The sequence below is a fragment of the Schistocerca gregaria genome, chromosome X (assembly GCF_023897955.1).
Source record: "Schistocerca gregaria isolate iqSchGreg1 chromosome X, iqSchGreg1.2, whole genome shotgun sequence".
In the NCBI taxonomy this organism is placed as follows: domain Eukaryota; kingdom Metazoa; phylum Arthropoda; class Insecta; order Orthoptera; family Acrididae; genus Schistocerca; species Schistocerca gregaria.
Window position 1 is genome coordinate 494,837,770 of NC_064931.1, and position 26,315 is coordinate 494,864,084.

Here is a 26,315-nt window from a genome sequence, read left to right on the forward strand (position 1 = left end):
GGATATCGTGTTAGAGAAGGGCGGGCTGAGATTCATAGAAGCGACGCTTTCTAAATCCGTGCTCATTTTTGGACAGAAGCTTTAGCGTTTCAAAGAAATTTATAGTGTTCGAATTTAGAATATTCTAAAGAATTCTGGTCTGTAATCTAGCGGGTCCGTTCTTTTACCCTTGTTACCAGACTCTTGGGGCATTGGCTGGGCGGGAGATTCACAGTAAATGGAAGCTAAGTAAGTGCCGTAGAGTACATCTACACCTACGTGAGTACTTCGCAGGTCACAATTAAATGCCTAGCAGAGGGTTCATCGGAGCACCTTCAAGCTATTTTTCTGCCTTTCCACTCTTGAAAAGAGCGCGGGGAAATAGGAATCTTAAGTCTTTCGGCGCGTGCCTTAATTTCTCTGGCGCCAGCAAAATGTTTTTGCATTCGGAGGAAAACGTTGTAGACTCAGCTCTCGTGAAAAGGTCTCGTCGCAACGAAAAAAGCCTTTGCTTTAATGATTGCCACCCGTGACACTCTCTCCCCAATTTCAAGATAATACAAAACGAGCGGCCGTTCTTTAAACTTCTTCGATGTCCACCGTCAGTGGGTATCCCATACCTCGCAGCAATACTTCAGAAGAGGATGAGCAAAATCAGAGTGAACAGTCTCTTTAGTAGGCCTGTTGCATATCGCACCTCATTTTTCGCTCATTATTCGAATCAGCCTTTATTTTTGTCAGGTGTGTTCGATGCCCACTACATATTTTAAGTACTACACCTCTGCAACGTTGAATTACATTTTCTTTCCATTTCCGGAATGGATCGCGAGCATAGGAAGAAGATATTATGTTGGAAGAAAATTAGAAGCTTCTTTCATGCATCTATTTCTTGTATGATCATTGACACTGACAATACTGCATGGATAGCTGCTGGATGCGTTCGGATCATGTTCTCTGCAAAGACACACAGTGAAAAAGTACGGCACGTAAAGCGCAGAAGTTATTAACAAGGCCGACGACGCCGTCAACTCACTATTCCACTCCTGACAACTGTGCTAAGTACGTCAACCGCCCAGGTAGTTATCAGTTTATTGGCAGTAAAAACAGTTTTTCTGTTTAGTGTTTCCTCGAATGCCTTTCTGGCAAGAGCCCACTTAGTATGATAGTGACGTGCGTTAGTTTACCCGTTACTTCCTTCTCGTTGACTGTACGCGAGCGAGGGAAAACAAACTTGGCGAATTATCGGCTGCACACTTTTTTATGTTTGTACCCGCCTCCTGTTAGCAGATGTTACCACTTAACACCTTCTCCGTCATTGTCGTCTCTGTCGTTTTATATGTTGTATGGAGGAATATGATGATAGCGTTTCTAGAACTAGATACGTATGAATTTCGCTATACCGTATGACAACACTGGACTCTAACAAATATACAGATAACACATTTCGTTCGTCATTTACTTTAATTGCATAAAAACTTAAAAGGCATCTTTTATGTCGCACCCAACGCTTCCGGGTATCACTGGAAGTTATTAATTATTTTGTTACTTATTTTTGAGTTAATTATTTTGGGTGGTATGTGCCACTCGTTTATTAGTGTATTAGTGCAGCAGTTGCACTTAAATTATTTGTGTCATTAGCAAAGGGAACGATAAAATAGACAACATTAGGCGTTTTTGCGTAGTCGTCCATAGCCCTCACATACAGGTCATTTTCTGGCGAAAAGAGGGATTGGTATATCTGTGTATAATGATGGAGTCCGTTAAGTGGAGATGTACCGTGCGATTGTGGTCAGCACATCCATCGTAACGTTGTCCGATTGCGATGAACTTATTTTGCCTGGTACTATACTATGTTTCATTATATCATGACCTTTTTCTGCACAGTTAGCTACGAGGGCTATTCGGGGAATAGACGGATCATTTGCGAAATGCAAACTACTGTGAAAATCAAAGATGTTTTATTTGCAACCGTTAGCTACATCTTCCACCTTCTTGTCTACGTAGTCGCCGCTACGACTTTCGTCGTATAGCTGTGCCAACTTTCCAGTACCCTCATCATAGGAGGCAGTTGCCTGTGCTTTACACCAATTCTCTACACTGGCCTACAGCTCACCGTCTGTGTCAAAATGTTATCATCATTGCTAGCAGTTCACGTGAGACGAAATTCAGGGGGAGCCAATTGTGGACTGTATTGTGGGTTATCATACATTTACCATCGAAAACGCTGCAAGAGCACCTTCATTGCCCCTGTAGAGTGCAGCCCAGAATTGTCATGAAGAAGGAAACGCATCACAGTTATGTTATGTGGGCTGCATCACACTAGGCGAAATCTCTCACCAGGCCCTCATACATAGCTGGAAGCACTACAGGGGGTGGTCAAAATAATATGAACACCTGACATATACACGATATTTACTAATTAATAAGGAGTTGGGCCACCTTTGGCTTGGGGAAAAGCTTCACCTCTTCATGGAATAGGTTCTCTCATTCTTGTAGCAAAGTATACACCAATTGCTCAAATGATGTAAAGGCATTAAATCTGGTCCTCAGACTGTACTCTAAAACTCCCTGTAAGTTTTCAGTGATTTTGAGACATGGCGATTGTGCTGGCCAGGAAATACGTTTGATGTTATTCTGATGCTCCACAAACGATACCTCAACCTTTTTGGCTGTGTGTATGAGTGCATTATCATCTTGGAATATGGCAAGATTCGGCAGCAATATGCTAGTTATACTAAGCACTTCATTGGCGAGTATGTTGTAATATTCATTGGCACTAATGCGGACAGTGAGGGTAATGTTAGGACCAGATGAATAACACGATGTAGCTGGCCAAATAGTAATGGATTCTCCCCTATGCTTGGCTGTAGGAAACATGCAGGCCAGTTCGCAGGCTTCTTTCGGTGTTCTCCATAAGTAAACCCAGCCGTTTGTGGGAAACAATGTAAACGATGATTCAGCGGACCATACCACATTCTTCCAATCATCAAGCGTCCAGGTTTTATGACCTCTTTTTATTATCTACGATAATGATCGAAGCAGACGAAATGAATTAAAATTTGTGCTGCGACCGGGCCTCGTGCGGTGTGGAGCAACATTGCCCATGGTACTGCGGTGGTATAATGGTTAGCATTTCTGCGTCGCAAGCAAGAAGACCTGCGTTCGAGGCCCGGCTGCAGCACAAATTTTAATTCATTTCGTCTGCTTCGATGTTTTACCGTGTTTCTTGTATCCTGTCGTTATCGTGAATACTGTCGCTTGTGAAACGTTAAACAGTTCGTCCGTTTTCGTCTCAGATGCTCCCGCTAACCGCCGGCCGCGGTGGTCTCGCGGTTCTAGGCGCGCAGTCCGGAACCGTGCGACTGCTACGGTCGCAGGTTCGAATCCTGCCTCGGGCATGGATGTGTGTGATGTCCTTAGGTTAGTTAGGTTTAAGTATTTCTTAGTTCTAGGGGATTAATGACCACAGCAGTTGAGTCCCATAGTGCACAGAGCCATTTGAGCTCCTGCTAACCATACACCAACGGGTTGCCGTTTTGGAAGTCTGAGAAATCACACATTTCATTGATTCATTGTGTTCACTTGTACAGAACAAAGTAAATAATACAGTGGAAAGTAACCTCCAAGACTTGTCACGTCAACTGTGCGCTGCAGCCGTATCACAATATTTACTTGCATGGTGTTCACATTATTTTGTCCACACCCTGTATTTATATGGGAATGTTTACGTGCTCACTGTGCGCTGGAGCGACGTGACGCGATCTAGCGGCATACTAGAGACACTGTCCAACACATCTGAGCAAAGCGTCATCGTTTTGTCACTGTCTTTTGGCTCCCGGTCGGACTTTACTTTCTGAATAGCCCACGTAGATCCACAAAACTTTTGGTCTCTTATATTGTTTATTTTAGCTTAATCTCTTTAAAGTTTACCTGGGATGGTTCCTTTGAAAGGGCACGGGCGATATCCTTTACGATCTTTGAAACAACCCGAGCTTGTACACCGATTCCTACGACCTCGTTGTCGACTCGACGGTAAATACTAATCTTCCTTCCTTTACAATTCAGTCTTATTCTGATTGAGTGGCGGCTCCCAGTTTCACTCATTATCACATCGACGGATTCCCACAGGGTGAAGCAGCGCGTGGCGCGTTTTATTAAGCGTATTTTCTCTCTTTGACAAAGCTACTTGGCTACTTGTCTGGATTTGTGGGTCGAGGGCGTTGAGATAGCGCTGAGTAACACACGTAAATTGACCATCTAATTCTGTGCAATTAATTTATTTAAGAATGTTCCTTCTGCCATTTATAAATAACAAAAATCCTACATATTGTGTCCCCTCACTTCTTATCTACCCGCCTCAGTAGCCGAAGTCAAAGATTTCGGCTTGTGAGATATCCGGTCCGAATCATGGTTAAACAGTGAAATACATTTTCACCTCCAAAATTTTTTTGTAGCCAGAGAAAAGGAGATGGCGTATACACTACTTGGTCAAAAGTATTCGGACTCCCCTATGAAACGCGGAATCGACCACTAGATGACGCGAGAAGCGGACCTACCAGTATAAAATAAAAAGCGTTATTGCAGCAGAAGTATGGCATATATTGCAGACTTCATAAATTATTACTCGGATGAGTGAAATCCATATGAATCAAAGCTACACTGGTGACCAAAATTTCAGCGTAATGAACAAATGAAAATCGGCAAGGTTTTTTTTGTTTTGTAACTATGTCTGTGGATAAGAGTGGGGAGAGAAAAGATTTTACAGCATTACGGGAGAAACAATCGAGGAAAACTGCAGAAAATGTTAATTAAGAGATATGAGATGATTCAAACTATCATACACAATAACAGAGATTTATTGTGTTTGAACATTTCAGTAATAAGGCACAGAACGCAAAAATCGTTTAGCAGCCGAACATCATACTCTGTACATATTGCTTTTAACATTTCTGTCATTCTGCCGTACCTCCCATTCGCATTCTCACACATTTCATATGCTCCATACCTTTCTCTGATAGTTCGTAGAGAAAAGACCTCATTTCAGCAGTTTTGTAGATCCAGGACTTTTTCGACATAAACTGGTCTCAAATGCTGCTGCCGTTGTAGTTATACGACTGCAGCTCTCGGTCCAGCTTGATTATAGGAGTTATACGGCCGCTCTGATAAGACTTATCATCTGTCAAGCGCTTCCTGTAATCGTGCGGAAGGTGGAATTGTGTCCCAACGTTATCCCCCCCCTCTCTCTCTCTCACACACACACTCTCTCTTTGTGTGTGTGTGTGTGTGTGTGTGTGTGTGTGTGTGTGTGTGTGCGCGCGTGTGTGTGCGTCTGTGTGTGTGTGTGTGCAGCATCTCAGGTAAAACCCTCTCTTAAACAGAAGTAACTGTTTCGCAAAGATATGTATTTATTGTCTAATATTTTATGATGTGTTCCTACCTATATAAAATCCTACCGAGCATAAAATGTCGTATCTCTGTTATGGGACTACTAAGTTCACACTGAAACAGCCGCGGTTTTGCCGTACTGGTTCGAAGTTTCGTCATGTGTGTCGTGTCTTACTGAATAAAATCTACGTGGCACACTCTTTTCGATGACAAGTGCCCAATTAGATCTCAACGAAACGAAATTATAATTAATAAATAATCCCACACGACCATGGGTAGCATATTAGACATGCTGCCGTAAGTATACTTTATTAGAGTCACCATTTCTCTCAATATATATATAATGGGCCCGAGTTTTTAGATCAGTGACAAGCATTGACAGCGCTAATATCGATCATGATCACAAATCTCTTCAGTTGAATATATACATATTATGATGATGAGCTCCCAGGGTTCTAGATGACTGTCGGATCGTGAGTCGAACCTGGGCTTTTGTTTATTTCGGCAACTTTTTTACCAAATGAGCTACCCAAAAGTACATCTAGGATTCGGCACAAGCAAAGATCAGTGTTCAAGTAATGGTCAAGAACACAGTTTTAATGTGTGAATAAGTATCATTAGAGTACATACTGCACTGCAGAGTGAAAGGTCGGTTGTGCACGCGAACCGTACTCTGTGGCTATTCCATTCTTCTACCATCTTCTTTCTGTCAGAAGTAGTAGTTAATCTAGATACGTAGGGAAGTATATTCACAGTTTGAAAAGTGGGAGATTGAGATAGTGGCAGAATGAAGCTTCGAGTGGAACCGTTAGGTGTGCTTGGATGACCCACATGAACAGCGTGTTTGACCACACGCAAAGCAAAGAGCCTGTTTCGAGACCTGTTTCGGCATACCGTTTTAAGGTGCCACGAAGTTTCTTTGCAGACTTAACTCTTTCGCACAGTGGATTACTGCTTTAGAAAACTTGACAATGATTGTGACTGGAACTAAAAGATGTATATATTTAATTCATCCTCCCTGCTAGGAGCCACATTCAAGCTTAATCCCTTTATTGTAAACTCGCGTGGCCTGTATTCAGAGACGGCCTTCCTGTGTGGGTATCTTTCTCTTCCACTCATTGCGGAAGAGCGTAGCTACACATTTAAAATTGCGTCCTTGACGTCTGTAAAACCCGTACGACACTCTAACCGGACTGATCAGCCAGGTGCCGCTCTCCTGTTGTTTGACGCAGGCTACGAAACAAAAAGCTGTTACTGACGCAGTTTCCAGTTAGGAAACAAGTTTTGCAGGCTCATACTGTCTGTTCTGGAATCCCAGGGAATGTAAGCATCCGATGGAAAGCTACCGTGGCATATCCCGCCTCCTGTTACCGGTAGCAATCTTGGCCACACCGCAAACCCACTGCTGCGCACTTGCTTGGACTGAAAGGTTTTTCTGTCACACCTGTTATTGAAGTATGCGAAGATTGCCGGAGTTGTTGCTCCTGGCTTCTTGAATTCCGCGTTTAACCACATGAGACCTTCAAATAACGTGCGGAAATCCAGCCGGGAAGGTCCTCGACAACGGTGCACATCTATTCATTTTTCAGACAAAAAATTTATGCCTCGAAAATGACAGACTGGTCGCCTACCGAAATATCGATGGTTGTCGATGACGTCACCCGGGTGCATTAGCGTAAGTTATTGGAACACTGTATACGCCGGAAGAAATTCAGGTCTCAGACCAGCCCTTACTTACCCTGAAATTATGGTTAATACAATATTTCAATCTTATAATTAAGGCAACTGTATACTGCGTGACACTCCATTGTAGAACTGTCATATGTCTCGCCATATTCGAAAATAAGTTGCGTTTAGTGCCTGGACAAAGTTACCTCCAAATGAATATTTCGCTTTTCCTGAATCCACCCTTGAAAATGCTTAGTTACTTTATCATCTCTAATTATCTGTCACCCGACACTACTTTAAGCATAACAATCCCAGCAAGTGAAGCAAGCGTATTTCTGTAGATTCTTTAGCATAATCTTTCCGTACTTGTTCCCTGGTGGCTCTGTGGATAAGTGCCTGCTAAAAAACACAAAAGACTGAGTCATCGCTTTCTCATAGTCCACGTTACATAATTTTTCTGACACTGAACAGGACTGTCGCCTTTAGCAATGCTCTGGAGAAATGTAGTTGCATTGGGACTTCGATTACATGTTAAGTTGGAGGCGCCAGTTCATCCGACTAATCTGTTTATTAGGTCCGAGAAAGGCAGTGGCATAACATATCTAAATATCACTGGGCTACTCAAAACAATCTAGTGGTCGCTGGTTACTTCATTTTTTTACCCATAAAAATAGCTCATAGTAATACTTCACTAAAGAAAGGCGTGCTGAGACTCATTTACATTACATACCTGTTAATATGTTGTCGGATAACTTATCGCTTCAACTACTCTCAGCGTCTTGCGTGGAGACTGTTTTGTTACTAGAGAGATGCGGCCATTGCAAGCATTAACATAACGAAATATACTTTTACCTTGGCCTCACTGAATTCTTCGCAAAGATGAAAGCATTGAACTCTCGTCATGCTTTGTTGTCGTTGATATCGGTGTAATGTTTCTCGATTCTAGGTGACTCATTATCCTGCTTTGTCACTATTATCTATGAAAATATTCTAACGACTGCATTTCGGGTCGACTTTAAGGTTAAATGCGCGGTTTAGAAAATTTGTTTATTTTTATTCCACCAAATGATTGACTATTTGCTTCGATATGTCTGGTCTGTTTCATTCACAAAAATAAGTAACGCAGAGAAAAAGGTTCTCAATACTGAGATGTACATTTGTTAGAATCTGTCTGATCCTGAACTTACAACATCGAATAAACATAATTTGTCGGTAGTGGTCTCTAACCTCTCAAGCCATTGGCCGAAGACTTTCATGTAGTTGTCGATGGTGGCACCAGTATCCTTGCAGTGCTCACAACTGAGCATAGCAAGCATTGAAATTCCACTGTGAATATAAATATCTCTCACTATGATTTAGGATTCTTTTTCGGAGATTTAAAAAATTCACGTGGTCTCGAACAGTGGATGTCTTGATACTTAAGGGCTTCAGAATGTGTCATACTCTTTTTTGGTGTAAAATATTTCAAAACTGTAAACATTTATTGTGAATTCTGTGGTGTACGTGCCTGTCATGTTGTTATTGATACACGGGAAAAAGATTTGTGTCACTTCGTCTGTTAGGCTATAAAGACTATATCATTTAAAGACATCGCTGGGTAGCAAGTATCTCATCGAACCACTTTTTCAAAAACTGAAATATATCTCGAGACAGCTAAGAACCACGCTCTGCAGCAGCTTGACAGTGATTTATCCCTTAATTAATTGAATTACGAAAAGCAAAGAAGAACACTGTGGTATAGTGGGAAAACATTTTGGCACGTACTTCCTGCTGCGTGGAATACGGTCAATAAACCTGATGTGACAGTGCAAGTAACAACTTTTGTGATTTAAGAGAATTAGAAACTGTTATTGCAGCAACTTGGAATTTGGTTGTGCTGAACTAGTTTCTTCTACACCAATAAGTAGGTCAAAGTAGTAATGTTAAAGTAGTTTATTCTCAGTCAATTAGTAGGTTTTTTCAGTCACAGGGTTGACGTTATGAGGTGATGATTAGAGATGGGCAAACTCTGTCATCTTCGGGAACTAGCTGACTAATGACCAAACCATTTTTTAGATAAGTTCATTTTTATTCTTTCACTTTTCCTTTAGTTATCTTATTATGTAATCCTGTATATCTGTACAAAATTTTAATTTATTTTCATAGGACCAGGAACTAAAATACTGTCATTCAGTATTTGGTAATTAACATTTCCATTTGTTAATATCTAGGAATATAAGTCAAAGTAAAAAAGAAGTAGCTTCTACTGTGATTCGTGTTGGCGACGTCACTCTTACAAAACTTCTTCTCTCCACACTCAGCTACTTTTCTTTGCTTTGTTTATTAACTGCCAACGAATAAGTCGATGAGCAGAAATTATTTTGTTCTTAACGGGGCTTAAATCTTAAACTCTCATATTGCCGATTTATCGAGTTTTTATAAGATTGCTTCGTCTGATTTAGGAAATTAAAATACATTAGGTATGAAGGAAATCGAGAAGTGCTATCCGTAAGGTAACACAGATGAATACCATGTTAGCGTCAAACTCAGGTGGGATCAAAAATTTTCCTAATTACAGCGAAAACGTTGTTGACCTGAGCGAACGAACAGATTAGATTGGTGGCCTGTCATTCAATCACTTCAAAGGATTACCAGTTATGTCTCAAAATCTGAAGCGTTAAAATGATTCAGCACACTGTTTTGATAAATTCATTTAAGTTCGTTTGGAAATATTATTTTGAGCAGCTCTCACAAATTATGTATACATAAACTGATATATTTCCATTGATAAGTATTATTTGGAAATGCTACGTGTAAATAACTGGCAATTTGTTTTCAAAAACAAGCACTAGAATATCAAAATACGAGCTGCAACGAATCGTTCCTTCTGTTTAATTTCAATATATAATTACAGTACAGTTATAAATCATCACTTTTGGACGCTGAAAGACGTACGGAAGGAACTGGAAGTCGAGTTTTCGAGAACGATTTGAAAGTGAATAAGAACAGTGAAGTCAACTAATGAAAGGAGGTACAGCTGAACGAAAAACGGTCGAGCTGGAACGAGGAACGAGTGACCCCAAGAAAAAGATCGAGACCGAGGCGTCAACGTCCGTTCTTTAGAAAGTCGTTCGTCGGTCCTGCTATTCTGGGTAGTGAACCGTGCCTTTGTACCCGTTCCTTTGCGAACGACCCATCTCTAGTAATGATACAACTCGACTGTGAAGCAAAAAGTCTTATGTGTGCTGATAGAAACCAGGGCAAGTTCTTATACACAATAGTAGCTGTGCCTGCTTGTGAAGGGTCAGGGACAATTGTCCGGGATTACAACACGGCAATCTCCATGTAGAAACTCTTCCATGTTGACAAATAATGCATTACATTCTATTTCAATTTTTTCTAAAAACAGCGACTGTAGTTTTTGGAATCTTCGTGAAATTACACGTCAGAATCTAAAAACTTTTCTCCCCCGCCAAAGAGACCACAGCTTTATCCGATTAACGGTACGAACTAGAACGTTTGAATGTTAGATGCAGTAATAGTTCTGTTCCACCAAGGTCTTTTGCGTCTAGTGATTCTATATCATTAATCTGTTAAACAAATGCTAAAAGTAATAATATCGTTTAGCTGTGGTTACGTGTACATTCAGTCACCTAAATATTATCCCCATTATTGTTGATTCCATATCAGAGTGGAAGCACATTAATGAGCAGTAACAACACATTAAAGCCCCCACGCCCTTGTCCGAGGCGAGAATTGGAACACATGACCATCGTGTTACGAGGTACAACGGAGGCCCTCCTACAGAGAAATGGCGGAGTTCCTACATGGTTCCGTTTTTTGATGTTGGAAACACTGTTTTAATATAATATTTCTGATTTGCTTTCCTATATCTCAGTTATTTCACTTTCACTTAGCTGAATGGTGCAGAAGTAACGTTCTAATCCTCCTTCAGCCATTCCGGTGTACTTCAACAGCAAATTTCTCAAAGTGAGTTGCAAGGTGATTACCCGGATATCTCTCCTAACAAGGCTATGTTTAAATTCCTGTCCCACATTTCTCCAACTGAGCTATAGCTTCGCCTCTAATGGCCTCGACGCCATCGGGGTGTTAAACGCTTAACAAACTTCCTTCCTTCCAGAGGATCGAAGTTCAGATTCCCGCCCGCTCATTCAAGTTAAGATATCGTGTGAATTTCCAGAATCACTTCAAGAACTTACCGATGTGGTTGTTTGGACATTAACCTACTCGCTTCCGAGTTAGTCCTTGCCACTAACAACCTTCGTGTCGCTGTCACGTTAAACTCTGACCGTCTTTCGTTAACCCCAACAGCCCACGTATAGCATCAATCGCTAAGAGGTGAATCATTCCGGACAAAAAATGCGGTGTTCGCTCGTCGCTAGCTGCGAGCCAAAACAAAGCAAAAATAGCCTGTTGAATTGTTTATCGTTTCCATCTACATCCTGTAGTCAGCCAGCGAAGCCGAATATAAGCAGCGATACTTTCGTTTAGTTTCCGCTTTATCTGTTTTCCAGCTTTTTCTCTTTTTTTTCAGTTTGAAGTACAGTGATATCGGCAGACGAACCGCAACCGCAACGATAACACTATTACGTATTATGAGGCAGCCATATCACCTGTGTAGGTGTCGCACACCTTTTGTATTTCGTAAACAGAGATACTGAAAAGATATTGTAAATGTGAGCAAACGTTATACAGCTCCGTATCACTTTATACAAGTTCTCGGACGTTGTTTTGTGCAGTCTAATCGTTCCATCAAAAGCAGCCACATTTGCATCTGAATTTTGATGGATACGGAAGTTGCCAGTGTTGATACTGTAGCAAAGAAATAATCTTCTCTCCTCTTTCACTTTTCCAGGGTGATCCAGCTAAGATATTTCCTGAACTGCCTAAAATGTAATTCTGTTCTCACCCAAATACATTATGAAGAACTCCTCACTAAATGACGTTTAGTCTCTGTTCATAGCTATATTGTTGACACAGATACCTTTGTCCACCCTGCTTTTTCAAATGGTATTGTGGTAATTTCTTAGTCCTAAACGAGACTAATTCAACGGCATTTCATTCTTCAAAATCCAATTAATAGCTTCCGAAAAATATCAGTACTGAAAACCTACACTTACTTGTTTTCAAATTGGAAGCCTCTGCTGCCTTATGCGGAAGTACGTGTTGTTACACGGGAAAAATTTATACTAATCATACTTGGCTATATGTGGTTGGATCGACACACCAACTCAAGGCTAACGGGCTTGACGATTCACCAATTAACTACGGTAACACTTCTGCTCTTGTTTCTACCAGAGCCTTGAAAGTTTCATGTCAAAATACACACTTACATTGCACTATAGAGACAAATAATGTGGTCATAAACACTTCCTCAAAATTTCATTTATATTATCAAGTATTCCAAATGCCCACTGCCCATTGCAATACACGTTTCCTGTGCTTGTGCCAGGATTTCTCAACAGGTTTTAAATGCCCTTAGATTGTTGGAAATTATGCATGGACTTCACCCTTCAGTATACTAGAGTGAAAAAAAGTCCAGTGGCATCAAATTAGACGGATGTGCAGGCGAGCTGATAACGTCTTCACATTTTGTCCATCGACCACGAAAGAATTGGGTGAGAGCTCTACTAGCCACGAAGGAGAAGTGAGTCAGGCACCCATTTATATCTACACCTACACTTTGTACACCATTGTAAAATGGTGGTACCAAGTACATCTACACATTTAAAGTAGCACTTTGGTAAGAAATTGTGCATGTTTTTGATCCCTTAAAGTTTCTTCAATGAAGTAAGGACAGTCACGTAGTCTCCAATAATCATGCAGCAAACGCTCACACAGCACTGTCTCTGATGATCAACCTGCCTCACCCATTATGGATTCTCAGCTGCCCAATAATATGCTTTTCGTAAATTTAGCTTTCTGTGATTATTAAAGGTAACTCCATCGGTAAAAACAATTCTTTGAAGAAAGGAACTATTGCTCTGCTGTAGCAGCCGAACCGAATTACAAAATTCCTTGCGTTCTCTGCAGTCCAGCTTGTTAACCTGCTGGTGAAGTGAACCATGATACGCGTGGAAGCTGTTTGTGCGCAAAACGCTAGAAACGACTGGCTAAATAACTCCAGAGTAACTCCAGAGGGTCTCCAGTTTCTCTGCATCTAAAGTGTAAGTTACGAGAAACAACTGTTAGAACATTATTTCGTTCATTCGGTTCGTTGCAGGCTTTCTTCTTACCACTTGGTATTATTCTAGTGCCATTCCAGTTACTTTTGCACATTAACTAAATAATTATTCTTGTTGGGCGCTCTCTGTGGGGATACCTTTGAGACAAAGACCTCTAAGGCAAAGAAAATGACGCACCATGAAGGAATTATCCGAACGGGACGAAAATCGGTAGATGTGATGTACATATGTACATGTACAGACAAATAAATGATTACAATTTTAGAAAAATGGGATGATTCATTCGCTAGAAAGAACTTCACAAGAGCAAGTCAATAACATGTTGGTCCACCACTGGCCCTTATTCATGCGAAAATGACTCATGCTCTTAAATTAAGGATAATTGCAGGATGTGGTGCCACACAACTGGCACTACACAAAATTGCCGCTAATAGCATAGGCACATAGGGAACACACACGATCTGTAAGTCCACGGTATTGGTGATAAGTTGAGAAAACCGTCCCAAAACATGTGTGCTACAAAACGCCACTGTTTCCTACGCATGTACCCCGACATCAATATGAGATATGATCACCATACACACGTACACAGGCCGCACAACGGGTTGGCATACTCTGGATCAGGTGGTCGAACAGCTGCTGGGGTATAGCCTCCCATTCTTCCACTAGTGCCTGTCGGAGCTCATGAAGTGTCCTAGGAGTTTGAAGAAGTGCAGCGATACGTCGACCGAGAGCATCCCAAACTTGTTGGATAGGGTTGAAGTCTGGAGAACAGACAGGCCACTCCATTCGCCTAATATCTTCTGTTTCAAGGTACTCCTCCACGATGGCAGCTCGGTGGGACCGTGCGTTATCATCCATCAGGAGGAAGGTGGTACCCACTGCACCCCTGAAAAGGTGGACATACTGGTGCAAAATGACGTCCCGATACACCTGACTGTTACAGTTCCTCTGTCAAAGACATGCAGGGGTGTACGTGCACCAATCACAATCCCACCCCCACCATCAAACCACGACCTCCAGACACGTCTCTTTCAAGGATATTAAGGGGTTGGTATCTGGTTCCTGGTTCACGCCAGATGAAAACCCGGCGAGAAACACTGTTCAGATTATACCTGGACTCGTCCTGAACATAACCTGGGACCACTGTTCCAATGACCATGTACTGTGTTCTTGACACCAGGCTTTACGTTCTCTCCTGTGACCAGGGATCAGTGGAATGCACCTTGCAGGTCTCCGGGTGAATAAACGATGTCTGTTGAGTCGTCTGTAGCCTGTTTATCAGAGTGAAGATGAAATTTTTTATGAGTTTCATTCTCAAATTTTTCACTATTCTCCAAGGTCAGCCACCTGAAAGAACCTCTTGATCAGCGAGGAATTATGACTTATGAACAGCTGAAAATAATAATCTCCATTTTCAGACGATCTAAAAGACAACGTAAATTTCACACAAGGACTTTGAAATGCTAGATGATTATGTTGAAAAGAGTGTATTATTAATTTTACGTATACCGTCATCAGTAAAGTATCTTGTGATACAGTAAACTGGCCTTTAGGCTTACGACACAAAACGTGGAGCTTAATGTTAATCTTAGAAAACTATAGTACTGCTTGATTTACCTATATACTTACGCTGCAAAGTGAGAAAAGGAATAGATGTATTTATTTGTTAGCGGCAGCATGTTATTCGCGAGATATTGGTGCACAGTAGACCGGAATATTCCTGCAGCTGTCAAACGCTGTGCTACCTCACTCGGGCACCTTTCCCGGAGCGGACGAAATTGCATTAGCAGAGCTTCCGCCCCTAAAGACGTCTCGCGTTTATCACATTTTAGTTTCCGCTTCCTGTGTTAGATTACATAAGTGAGTTCTGTCAAACGTTTCGCGTTATTACATTACAACGGACCCTTAGAGACTCAATGGTGAATCAGTGTGGCGAATGGATGGCTGGAGGTAGAAAGTTGACTCTCACGCAGTATAGCCTCCTCCTGATTTCGTTTGCTTAACTCGATACGTCTGTCGCGTTCTACTGTAGTTTTTCATTTTATACCAGTTGTTTTTATTTATTGTGTTTTGTTTAGTGGCAGTTATTTTATAAACGTACGTTCTCGTGAAGACAAGAATGATAACCGAACGATGTGATGTAGCTATTGAGATGCTGGACCCTCATTCGGGCAGAGCACGATTCATAACCCAATCTGGCCACGCGAAGTTGATTTTTTGGCCTAAATAATTTAGAACACCTAACAGAAAGGTTTCTTGACGACTCCGAACTTTTACTCCACCTCCAATCACATCTACCTTGAAGGAGCGTTAAATCTTCCTCCCTTTTCTCTTACGAGAGCGATAGTGGAAAATTCCAATTACGTACAACTAAGGAAATCGTAGTTATCGGTAAGGTATCGTATAATAAAATACCGTGCGCATTATGATAGAACGCGCGACTTTGTGTATGTGTGTGTGTGTGGGTGGGTGTGTGAGCCCGCTTTTGCCTATACATTCCGATCAAAATACACAGGATGTCCAATGCAACGAAGAGGACACTCATACACTATATCCGGATACCCTCAAAAACATACGTTTTTCATATTAGGTGCATTGTACTGACACCTACAGCCAGGCACTCCATATCAGCGACTTCAGTGGTCATTACACATCGTGAGAGAGCAGAATGAGGCTTTCCGAGGAACTCACGGACTTTGACGTGGTCAGGTGATTGGGTGTCACTTGTGTCATACGTCTGTACGCGTGATTCCCACACTCCTAAACATCCCTAGCTCCACTGTTTCCGATGTGATAATGAGGTGGAAACATGAATGGACACGTACAGCACAAAAGCGTACAGGCCGACCTCGTCTGTTGACTGACAGAGACCGCCGACAGTTGAAGAGAGTCGTAATGTGTAATAGGCAGACATCTACCTAGACAATCACACAGGAATTCCAAACTGCATCAGGATCCACTCCAAGTACTATGACAGTTAGACGGGAGGTCAGAAAACTTGGATTTCATGGTCGAGCGGCTGCTCATAAGCCACTCATCACGCCGGTAAATGCCAAACGACGCCTCGCTTGGTGTAAGGTGCTTAAACATTGGACGATTGAACAGAGGAAAAACGTTGTGTGGAGTGAGGAATCACGGTACACAATGTGGCGATCCGATGGCAGAATGCCCGATGAACGTCATCTGCCAGCGTGTGTAGTGCCAACAGTAAAATTCGGAGGCGGTGATGTTATGGTGTGGTAGTGTTTTTCATGGAGGGGGCTTGTACCAATTGTGGTTTTGCGTGGCACTATCACAGCACAGGCCTACAGTGATGTTTTAAGCACCTCCTTGCTTCCGACTGTTGAAGAGCAATTCGGGGATGGCGATTGGATCTTTCAACATGACCGACCACCTGTTCATAATGACCGGCTTATGGCGTAGTGGTTACACGACAACATCCCTGTAATGGACTGGCCTGCTCAGAGTCGTGATCTGAATCCTACAGAACACATTTGGTATGTTTTGGAACGCCGACTTCGTGCCAGGCCTCATGATCGGCACCGATACACCTCCTCGTGCATCATTCCATGAAGAATGGGCTGTTATTCCCCAAAAAAACTTCCCGCGCCTGACTGAACATATGCCAGCGAGATTGTATGCTGTCATCAAGGCTAGGGGTGGGCCAACATCATATTGAATTCCAGCATTACCGATAGATGGTGCCACGAACTTGTAGGTCATTTTCAGCCAGGTGTCCGGATACTTTTGATCACATAGTGCACAAAAGAGGCCTCCAAGATTCTGAAACAAGGTTAACGGCAAGTATCTCACACTTAGATTAGTACTCATATACAGGTATTTTATGTCCTGAGATCTATATGTAGATACAGAATTTTTAAGGAATGATACCATATAATTTTGTTTACTAGCATTCGATAGCTCGTGAAAAGATGCTTACAGGAATGTAAATGTGTACGAACCTGCTCTGTAACTCACATTTAGCCTACTGACTAACTATTTTAAGGACATTTTCGATAAAAATGTTGAAATGTGTTATACCACATTACTACTTTTTCCAAGGGATAACGAATGCCATTAACAAGTTAGCATTCAATGTAATGAAAAATAAGTATAAACATATAAAAAACTATAGCTTCATTGTCCTGGTAGGTACACAATTTACGAATACTAACCATTCAGAAAAATAGTTACACCTTTGCACATTGTCATTTAGCTGGAAAGCTCGTTTCGACATCTTGATCCGTTTATAGAACACTAAGGGTTTGGTTGTACACCTTGGATGTTGCACTCTAGTAAAACGATATTCTATCCGTGAACGGTATTGATCATCACCAGTAATTTTGCATAGAAATATTTGTTTGGTTACCGGAATATAGCAGAGGCTTATTGGTGCTCTTGGCTAGAAATTTTCTGTTTCCAGAAATCAGTGAACTAGTCAGATATTACGGCATCAGATGAGATGTCACAAGATGTAACTGTAACTTTCAAACTGGTGTCATAATTCTCAATACTACACATATTTTGATAAAAATAAGTGCAGTACTTCTATCGTTCTTTCTTGTAAGATTCATTGGACAATAGACAAACAGTGCAGCAGTGGAACGGCTAACAAACTGGTAAGAATTGAGTTGCTAGTAGAGTGACATCACTGATGTGTTTCCGTAGCTATTATACCACCCATCCAGTAGAGAAACCGTCCCTTCTTGAAAATTTGTGAGGGTTGTGGTTCTAAATGATGTGTGTCTTCCAGTCATTTAAGAGCTATATCTAATGATATTTATGTAAATGCAATAAAAACCCGGGCTGCGGCATTCGAGCGATAATATTTATGACTTAATTCACTGTCTAAAAGAGTTATGTGATAACGAGCATTGTGGTCCATAAAAGGAATGAATATAGTTTCCCCAGTACACAGGGAAACAAAATGTTGGGGGCTTTTGTCTCTCACAGTGGTCTCGTATATATTTTTTGGATGAGTGAGAGATCTTTGTATCTGTTGGTAACAGGAATTTGTCAGCAATCATTTGGTAAATTTATTGAAACGTCTGGTCCTCTAATACGGACTTCGTAGCGTACGTTTCAGACTCCCACATAACGAAAAGGCTTAGGTTATCAATCTCTAATCAAAATACCGACTCAGTCTGAAACTTTATTTTGTTATATAATGAATTCTCCCATGACTGAGACTGTTCTGTATTGAGTCTTTGGAAATTTACTGTAGCGTTGCACATGGAACTTATATCATCAACTACTACATAGATCACCGTGGAAATGCCTGAGCAGCGTGAGTTGACGTTTTATATTCTCTTATTTCAAAAACTAGCTGACATTAAGTTACATTCTGGCGCCAAGAGAAAAAAGTTTACATCGAGAGATAACGTTAGCGTTTGATTGTGGTTGCTTTTGTGTGACTTCGACGTCTAACGCTTTTTCTCCTTGGGAAAGGGTCTGTGGTCGTGAAATTACTATCTGCAGCATTCCCAAGCCTTTCCCGTGTGAGAGGCCAACTTGTAGCCTTCGGATGGATCGTCCCGCCATCGATCCCGGCAAATCTCACTTTTGAGGCATTCCGAAATCAATACTCGAGACGCACAGAGGAACTGATCCACTATTGCTTGTCCTTGGGTATTACCTTTACAGAATTTTTGCAGTAGAGTGATACATTTTTCCCCTCTCGTAATGATGTATTCCGAAGTTCCACAGACACACTGCTCCATGTAACATACGTCAATTGATTCTGTTACTAATGCGTCCTGTGTATGAGGAGGTTCAAGCACAATCAGGGAGAGTTTTAACATGAACCTTGACCACGAACAAATCCCCAAGTCGATGGTTGCGTATTGCGAAGATTGTAACTGAACTGTGAGAACATAGCCGCATAGATGCCTTATACATCCAGTAAAAGGTAAAATGCTCCTAGAAATCTTACGTGGAATAGGTTAGAAAACTGCGCTTCTACTCTCGTTATAATTATATATTTGCACCCGAACATAAGGCAATATTAGAGTTATTACCACTATTACTTACTAAAATTGCATTTGCTGTTTATCAAACTAATGGTGACACAGGCAATCAAGACTTCAAATCAGTTTCTATGAAAGTAGTCGCTGTACATCGGTGAAAAGCATTGTCGTTTTTATAGAATTTCCTGTGATATTTTGGTTACGCATTTAAGTTCGAGCCGGCCGCGGTGGTCTCGCGGTTGTAGGCGCGCAGTCCGGAACCGTGCGTTACCTGTCAAACGACTCTTCCTTCTTATAACGCCAAGAGTAGCATAAGACAATAAACGAAAGTGTTTATTCATCTGCGGCGGTTACCACTTATGATAACCATATGTTAACAGGAATTCCATAAACACACACCAGTGTTACAAACGCCAGTAAAAGGAAAACGTGGTGCTGAATCCATAAAATATGAACTAGTGAACAATGGATGAAAGTAATTTTGTCGAATGAGTCCTCTTTTAAACTGTTTCCAACCTCTGGTTGAGTCTGCATCCCAAGAGTGTTAACTGTCCCTTGAAAATTAACTGAAATGTTTATTTCCGATAAGAAATGACGCTGTATTCGCGCAATTGGTAGCTTTCCCACGACAACTGCGCAATGGAAAAGGAGAATTTATTACCAGTTTCGCCGGCCAGAGTGGCCGAGCGGTTCTAGGCGCTACAGTCTGGAACCACGCGACCGCTACGGTCGCAGGTTCGAATTCTGCCTCGGGCATGGATGTGTGTGATGTCCTTAGGTTAGTTAGGTTTAAGTAGTTCTAAGTTCTAGGGGACTGATAACCACAGCAGTTGAGTCCCATAGTGCTCAGAGCCATTTGAACCAGTTAAGTTCGAAATAATCCGGGGTGTTACTGCTTCACACGGAAATTAAGAATATTCTCAAGTTACACACATAACTTAATATTCTACTAATTTAAGACATTTTATCTTGCGAATGAAGGTACCAGCTATAACGGTCGTGAGAATAGCGCACGAAGATTTGTCAAAGAATCTACAGAAAGGCTCAGAAACTGGTGATACAGAGAATCTGTACAGTACCAAAACATGACAATTCGTGGGAACATTGTCGTAAAATGATTGTGAAAAGTATTGACTCCAAAAGTGCTTGATTCTTTGTAAAGTACTGATACTTATTTTTGACACCCTGTTCCTTATTCTCTGAAACATCGGTTTTCGACTCACAAATTCAAAACTTTTAAATCAAAATTTGATCATCAGATACGTAGCACTGCCTGATTTCGTAAGCGCCAAAGGGGCGCAAAGATTCCCTTAGTACATAACACCCTATTCGCTTCGTGCATTATATACGATTTAGTTGATACACCAGGCGGACAAACTGATGCGGACAATCCACAGCGCATACTTCCTCCTGCAGGAAAAGAGGAAGGAAGTGGTATTCTGCTGCGTACCAGAACATAAAGAAATAGAGGGAAACGACTTAGTTGATGGAACAACTAAAAATAATACTTCTATGGCATCAGTCGACAGTTATCAGTGATTTCGACAGAGTGTGGGCCACCTGTTACAGTGTCATAGCCGTGAGACCCTTCTGTACTGAAGCTTGCAATCGGACAAGTGGTTATCCTCACTGAGACAGCTTTCATTATTTCTCAGATTAGTTGGTTCATCCTATATTTTACGTGATCCACCAGCCATATCGTGCTACATTATTATTGTACACACCTTTACAGTCTCTTAACATGTTTGAAACAGTTTAGATGTTTCAGTAACATGTAAATGATAATTCTTGGGTTCATTTCGTATGTTTTGAAGTACACTTGCTCTAATGAGCACATGATTACGAGCTGATGCATCTCGCTGCTGAGCAGAAACCCAGTATCAATATTGCTACGTCTTATAGATACACAAGCTTATAGTTGAGAGTGTTGCAAGTTGAAAAATTCGTTTTGGTACTACTGCTGCTCCGGTAGATTTAGAATGTTATGTTCTGCTCCTGCCTCGTCTTAATACGACACATCTTGTTATCTAGGTAAAAAAAAAGAAGAGCGAATTGATTACATTTTCAGCTTATTAACATCTGCATTCATTTGGCAACAAAAGCGTCATGACTCCAATGGCCTCATTGCTACCGAACAAGAAGTAACGTAGGAGCAAACCTGTTAGTCTTCCAAAGGCAACTGTCTCCAGTGCCGACGGGGATGATGACGTCGATGCTCTGCAATGAGGGAAAAATCGTCTTAGTTGTTTGTACGCAGTCTATAAAAAATCATATGAGATTGTAAACACGAGTGTGTGTATCGTTTATTATGTGGTAATATTAGGGGAACCAGACCGTAAAGATTGACTAAACTTTTTTGAAAAGCTCATCCTGACTAGAGTTGGGTTGTTTTGGGGAGGACCAGACAGCGAGGTCATCGGACTAAGGAAGGACGGGGAAGGAAGTCGGCCGTGCCCTTTCAAAGGAACCATCCCGGCAATTGCCTGGAGCGATTTAGGGAAATCACGGAAAACCTAAATCAGGATGGCCGGACGCGGGATTGAACCGTCGTCCTCCCGAATGCGAGTCCAGTGTCGAACCACTGCGCCACCTCGCTCGGTCCTGACTAGAGTGTACTAGACAAATGCTCGATAATCTGGCCCTCTAATTTCATACGGAACTTCTCATCTTCCTCTCTCGCAACCAAGCGCTTACCCTATTACGTCACCTGAGCTGGGGTCATCTGTTTCTTTAAGTCGGTGTGCAGTCGGATATTTTTATGTCTTCGCATGCGGTCACCACGTCGCTTATGTATCTAGTGCTGTGCTCCCCGCTAAGCGTAGTATTTTTAGTTGTTCATGTATCGGAAGGATCGACCGGCGTTCCACTGTTGCCCAGGAGGCGCCCGAGAATTTCTGACACATTCCAACATTCCTACAACACATATGCAAAGTAGCATAACCTAAATCAATGGATTAATTTCAAAACGAGAGATATTGGAGATGTGGCTATGTGGCTCTGTACCTGATTACAAATCCAAATGTCCACTCACATGTTGCCCAGGCTGTTTCGACAACGCAGCAGATATTTCGCTGAGAAGTCCTTATACGTCCTCCATACAGTCCCCATCTCTCCCCATGCGATTTCCATATTTTTGGAACTCTGAAGAAAGACATACGCGTTCGTCTATTGACTTTGGACAAAGAGGTGCCCGCCTGGGTACAATCTCGGTTTCGTAGGCAACCACAATAATTTTTTCCATGAAGGCACAATGGCATTAACCGTCTTGTCTCACCGTGGGATTAACGTATTACATTTATGGCGATTAATTTTGAAATAACAATTTACTTACGTTTTCCCATCCATCTCGTTTTCATTTAGCTGTCCCTTATGCCTGTTACTGACTACATTATGACAGCATTTTAAATTTGGTCAGTTTTCTTCTTCTGCACTTTCCTTATTAGGGCAGTTGTGGCCTCTTACGATTCCTATCCTTTTCTCGGTCTGCCAGGATCTCTTTTCCCTTTTGGTTTAAAGTACTTTCCTGATGCGGTAGCCTCTCTGGTTCAAAATGGTTCAAATGGCTCTGAGCACTATGGGACTTAACATCTGAGGTCATTAGTCCCCTAGAACTTAGAACTACTGAAACCTAACTAACCTAAGGACATCACACACATCCATGCCCGAGGCAGGATTCGAACCTGCGACCGTAGCGGTCGCGCGGTTCCAGACTGAAGCGCTTAGAACCGCTCGGCCACAAGGGCCGGCCTAGCCTCTCTGGATCAATTCGTTGTAGATGTTCATCCCATTTATTTTTGTTTTCATTCAGTTTTTCTTTGACGCTGCAAATTTTCAGCTCCCTCGAATATCTAAATTTCGTATTTTGTCTATTCTTTTACATCCCTTTACTGCTCTAACGAATCTCATTTCTACTCTTTGCATTTGTTTTCCTTGGGTTTATTCAGTACCGACGATTCGCTTCCATATAGTAAGATTTACAAGGCGACAGGTTTATAAATTAGCACTCTTGATTTCTCTCCGTGGTTTATGGTTTTAAGTTTTATTGATTGTTACACACTCCCAAATCAGTTCAACATCGTCTGGATATTTTCTTCGCATTCATATGATACTTTACATCCCGTATAGTTACACTATTTTGCCTACTCGGTTGTGATTTCATCAACTACTGTCTTAGTTCCCACTAAATATTTTCCACAGAAAGCCATTGGCTTTTATTTGCTTGAAGATATTTTCGTATTACGTTCTTTACATATTTTATTTAGCACAAAAATTCCTTTTTGTAAAACGTCTTCTCACGAAAAAAATCTGTGTAGCTTTACCAAATGGTTTAGTTGTACCTCAGCGTTTAACCTTAAATTCCATATGCAAAATACATCGTCATTGTAAATATTTAACTGTGTAGGGAATAAACTACAGGCTTTTCTAACCCCTTTATTGGTTTTTATAGGTTCTGTATACATGCCTTCTATGTCTTTTATTACTGATGTTCCTTTGCATATGCTTTTGGTAGCTGATATAAGCTGTAAAGGGTAACCTCTGTGCTCCATTTTTCTCCATAACTTTTGTCTAACCAAATTATCAAAAACTTTCTCAGGATCTATAAAAGTAGTGTGTGTCTCTTTGTCAAACTCTCTCTGCTTTTCAACAAGCAGTCGTGAAATAAAACCTAAATCAGTCGTGGATGCTCCTTTTCTAAATCCAACCTGTTTCTCCACAAGCAAAAATTATGGTATTGTATTTAGTCTTCCGTTTAAAATTCTTGCATTTAGTTTACACACTGTGTCTAGTAAGCTTATTCTTCTGAAGTTTTCTCACTTATTTTTTTTCTCCTGTCTTATATATCATTTTACTTTTGTTTCGGTCTCTAATTATATAAAATACTGAAAATAAAATTTTTGTTGCCCTTGGGAACCCGCAAACAGGCAGCCTGCAACTGAGACCTGGTGTCCGTTTTGGCCATTTAGTAATATACCAGTACATTCCGAACCATAGAAATTATGAGGATTCGTGGCGGTGCTCTGTAAACATTACAATAAAATCATTGCAACATATTTGTGATGGGTTGTTGCCTTCGTTTGTTTCAGACCCACGTGTAAACCACTGGCCCATGATGAGCAGTCCGATGCCCACGCTCATCATCTGCATTATCTACGCTTACTGTTCCAAAGTCGTGGGGCCGAAACTCATGGAGAACCGCAAACCCTTCCAGCTGCGCAACGTGCTGATCGTCTACAACCTCCTCCAGACTCTTTTCAGCTCCTGGATATTCTACGAGGTAAGTATCGGATATAACCGACAAGCATGCTCATTAATCTTTTTTTGCTATTCTTCTTCTTCTTATTATTATTATTATTATTACCACCGTTAATTTCCCCATATGGCAAGCGCTAAAACACAATCAATTTTCATGGTATTTTTTTCTGTTTGTTGCTTTTTGTCTTTCCAAAAACCTCTGACATATTAACCGTACTTCATTTTCATCTCTCCTTTCCACTTCTTTCCTGTTTTCTTCTCTTCGGCCGTTTGCTGAAATTTCTGTATTCTGATTGTTTCTCTGTACTTTTGCCTGTATGTCGTGCCTTCTGCGGAGACGTTCGGTTTCCTGAGGTCTTCCATGATTTCCCTTTCTCAGTTGGGTTTCAATTTATTCCTTGTCACTATGTTAAAAATTTTCTTGGTCAATCTATTTTCGTTTATCTTATGTATGCGTTCGTAACTTTGCCCTTCTTTGTTGTTTGTAATAGTCTGTCTGTTCGTACGGTCCTTTTGTCGGTCTCCTTCTCCTTTCTGAACCGGCGACGAGATCTTTCTCAGTATTTTCCTCTCTTGTTTTTCCATCCCCTTGATTTTCATCCTTCTCTTGATTACAGTTGTTTCTAAGGTATATAAGACTTCTGGAAAGACTATTGTACTACAGCACCTTAATTTGGTACTGGTGGAAATACTCCTTTTATTGTAATGGTTGCATAGAAGTCCGCATGCGTTTTGTAGTTTTGTGACACTTTCTTCATTGGATATCGAGTTCAGTCCTGATTTCTGTGTAATCTCTCCCAGAAATTTGAAACCGTCTTACTTTTGTTATCTTCGCATACTTCGTTACCAGTGGATATTTGTCTGTGGATTTTGTGTCCATGTACTGCTTTTTTTCATATGATATTTGTAGTCTGTTGTGGCTGAGATTTCGTGTAGTGTCTCTAGAGCTTCTTAGGCTTCTTTCCTGTTATTTGTTATAACGGGTATATAATCGGCAAAGGCCAGATATTTTATGTTGACGGATCTATACTTGCGTCTCCCCATGTTTAACCCGTTGACTCCTTTGTCCCATGTCCTGATTATTTTTGCCAAAACCGAATTAAATAGAATGGGCGACAGGCCGTCTCCGTGCCTCACTCTTGTCTCGATTTCGAATGGTTCCGAGATCTTGTTAATATTTCCTGGATTAGCTTTCTGGTCTTGTTGTCTACCTTCATACCTGCCAGATTATTGAAGAATGTTCCTGTATCTATGGAGTCATAGACTTTCTTGAAATCGAAAAATGTTATTGTGGTGTTCTTGGACTTTCTTCTTGTTAACATTGTTGTGAATGATCTTCCCTTCCTGAAACCTCCTTGGTATTCTCCTGTCTGTGGATCTATTTGAGGCTCTAGCCGAATTAACAGGGCTTTGGGTGGAATTTGGTATGCCACAGGCTGTAGTGAAATTTCTCTGTAGTTATTTGGGCCTTTTTCGTCTCCTTCCTTGTGGAAGGGTGTATTAGCACTGACTTCCATTCTTCTGGTACCTTTTGTGTTTACCGAATATTTTTGATGATTCCGTGTATTTTCGGTGTGAGATTTCCTCAATCAGTCCCCCTTCTCCAGATGCTCTGTATTTTTCAATGATTTTATTATTTCCTCCATCACCTCGTGTGTTGACTGTTTGGAATCGAGGTTAGGTTCTGGCTTCTTGAACTGTACAATCTGCGTTGGTTTATCCCAGTTTAGTAGTGTATCGAAATATTGCGCGAATATTTCACAACTCTTTTGAGGATTTGTCTCCAGTGTTCCGTCTTGTCTTTTGAAGATAACCTCGGTGGTTGATACCCTGTTATATTTTCTGTAAAAATTTCGTCTATATTTTTGTTGAAATT

The 26,315-nt window shown here is 41.2% G+C and overlaps 1 protein-coding gene across 3 annotated transcripts in view; it reads left to right on the plus strand.

Annotated features, from left to right (window-relative positions):
- LOC126299408 (elongation of very long chain fatty acids protein AAEL008004-like) overlaps positions 1-26,315 on the plus strand; it is a 589,530-nt gene that overhangs the window by 319,251 nt on the left and 243,964 nt on the right. For all 3 annotated transcript variants that reach the window (XM_049991293.1, XM_049991295.1, XM_049991294.1), the window contains one exon: positions 24,271-24,461. In XM_049991293.1, coding sequence (XP_049847250.1) covers positions 24,271-24,461 — 191 coding nt within the window. The remainder of the gene's footprint in view (positions 1-24,270; positions 24,462-26,315) is intronic.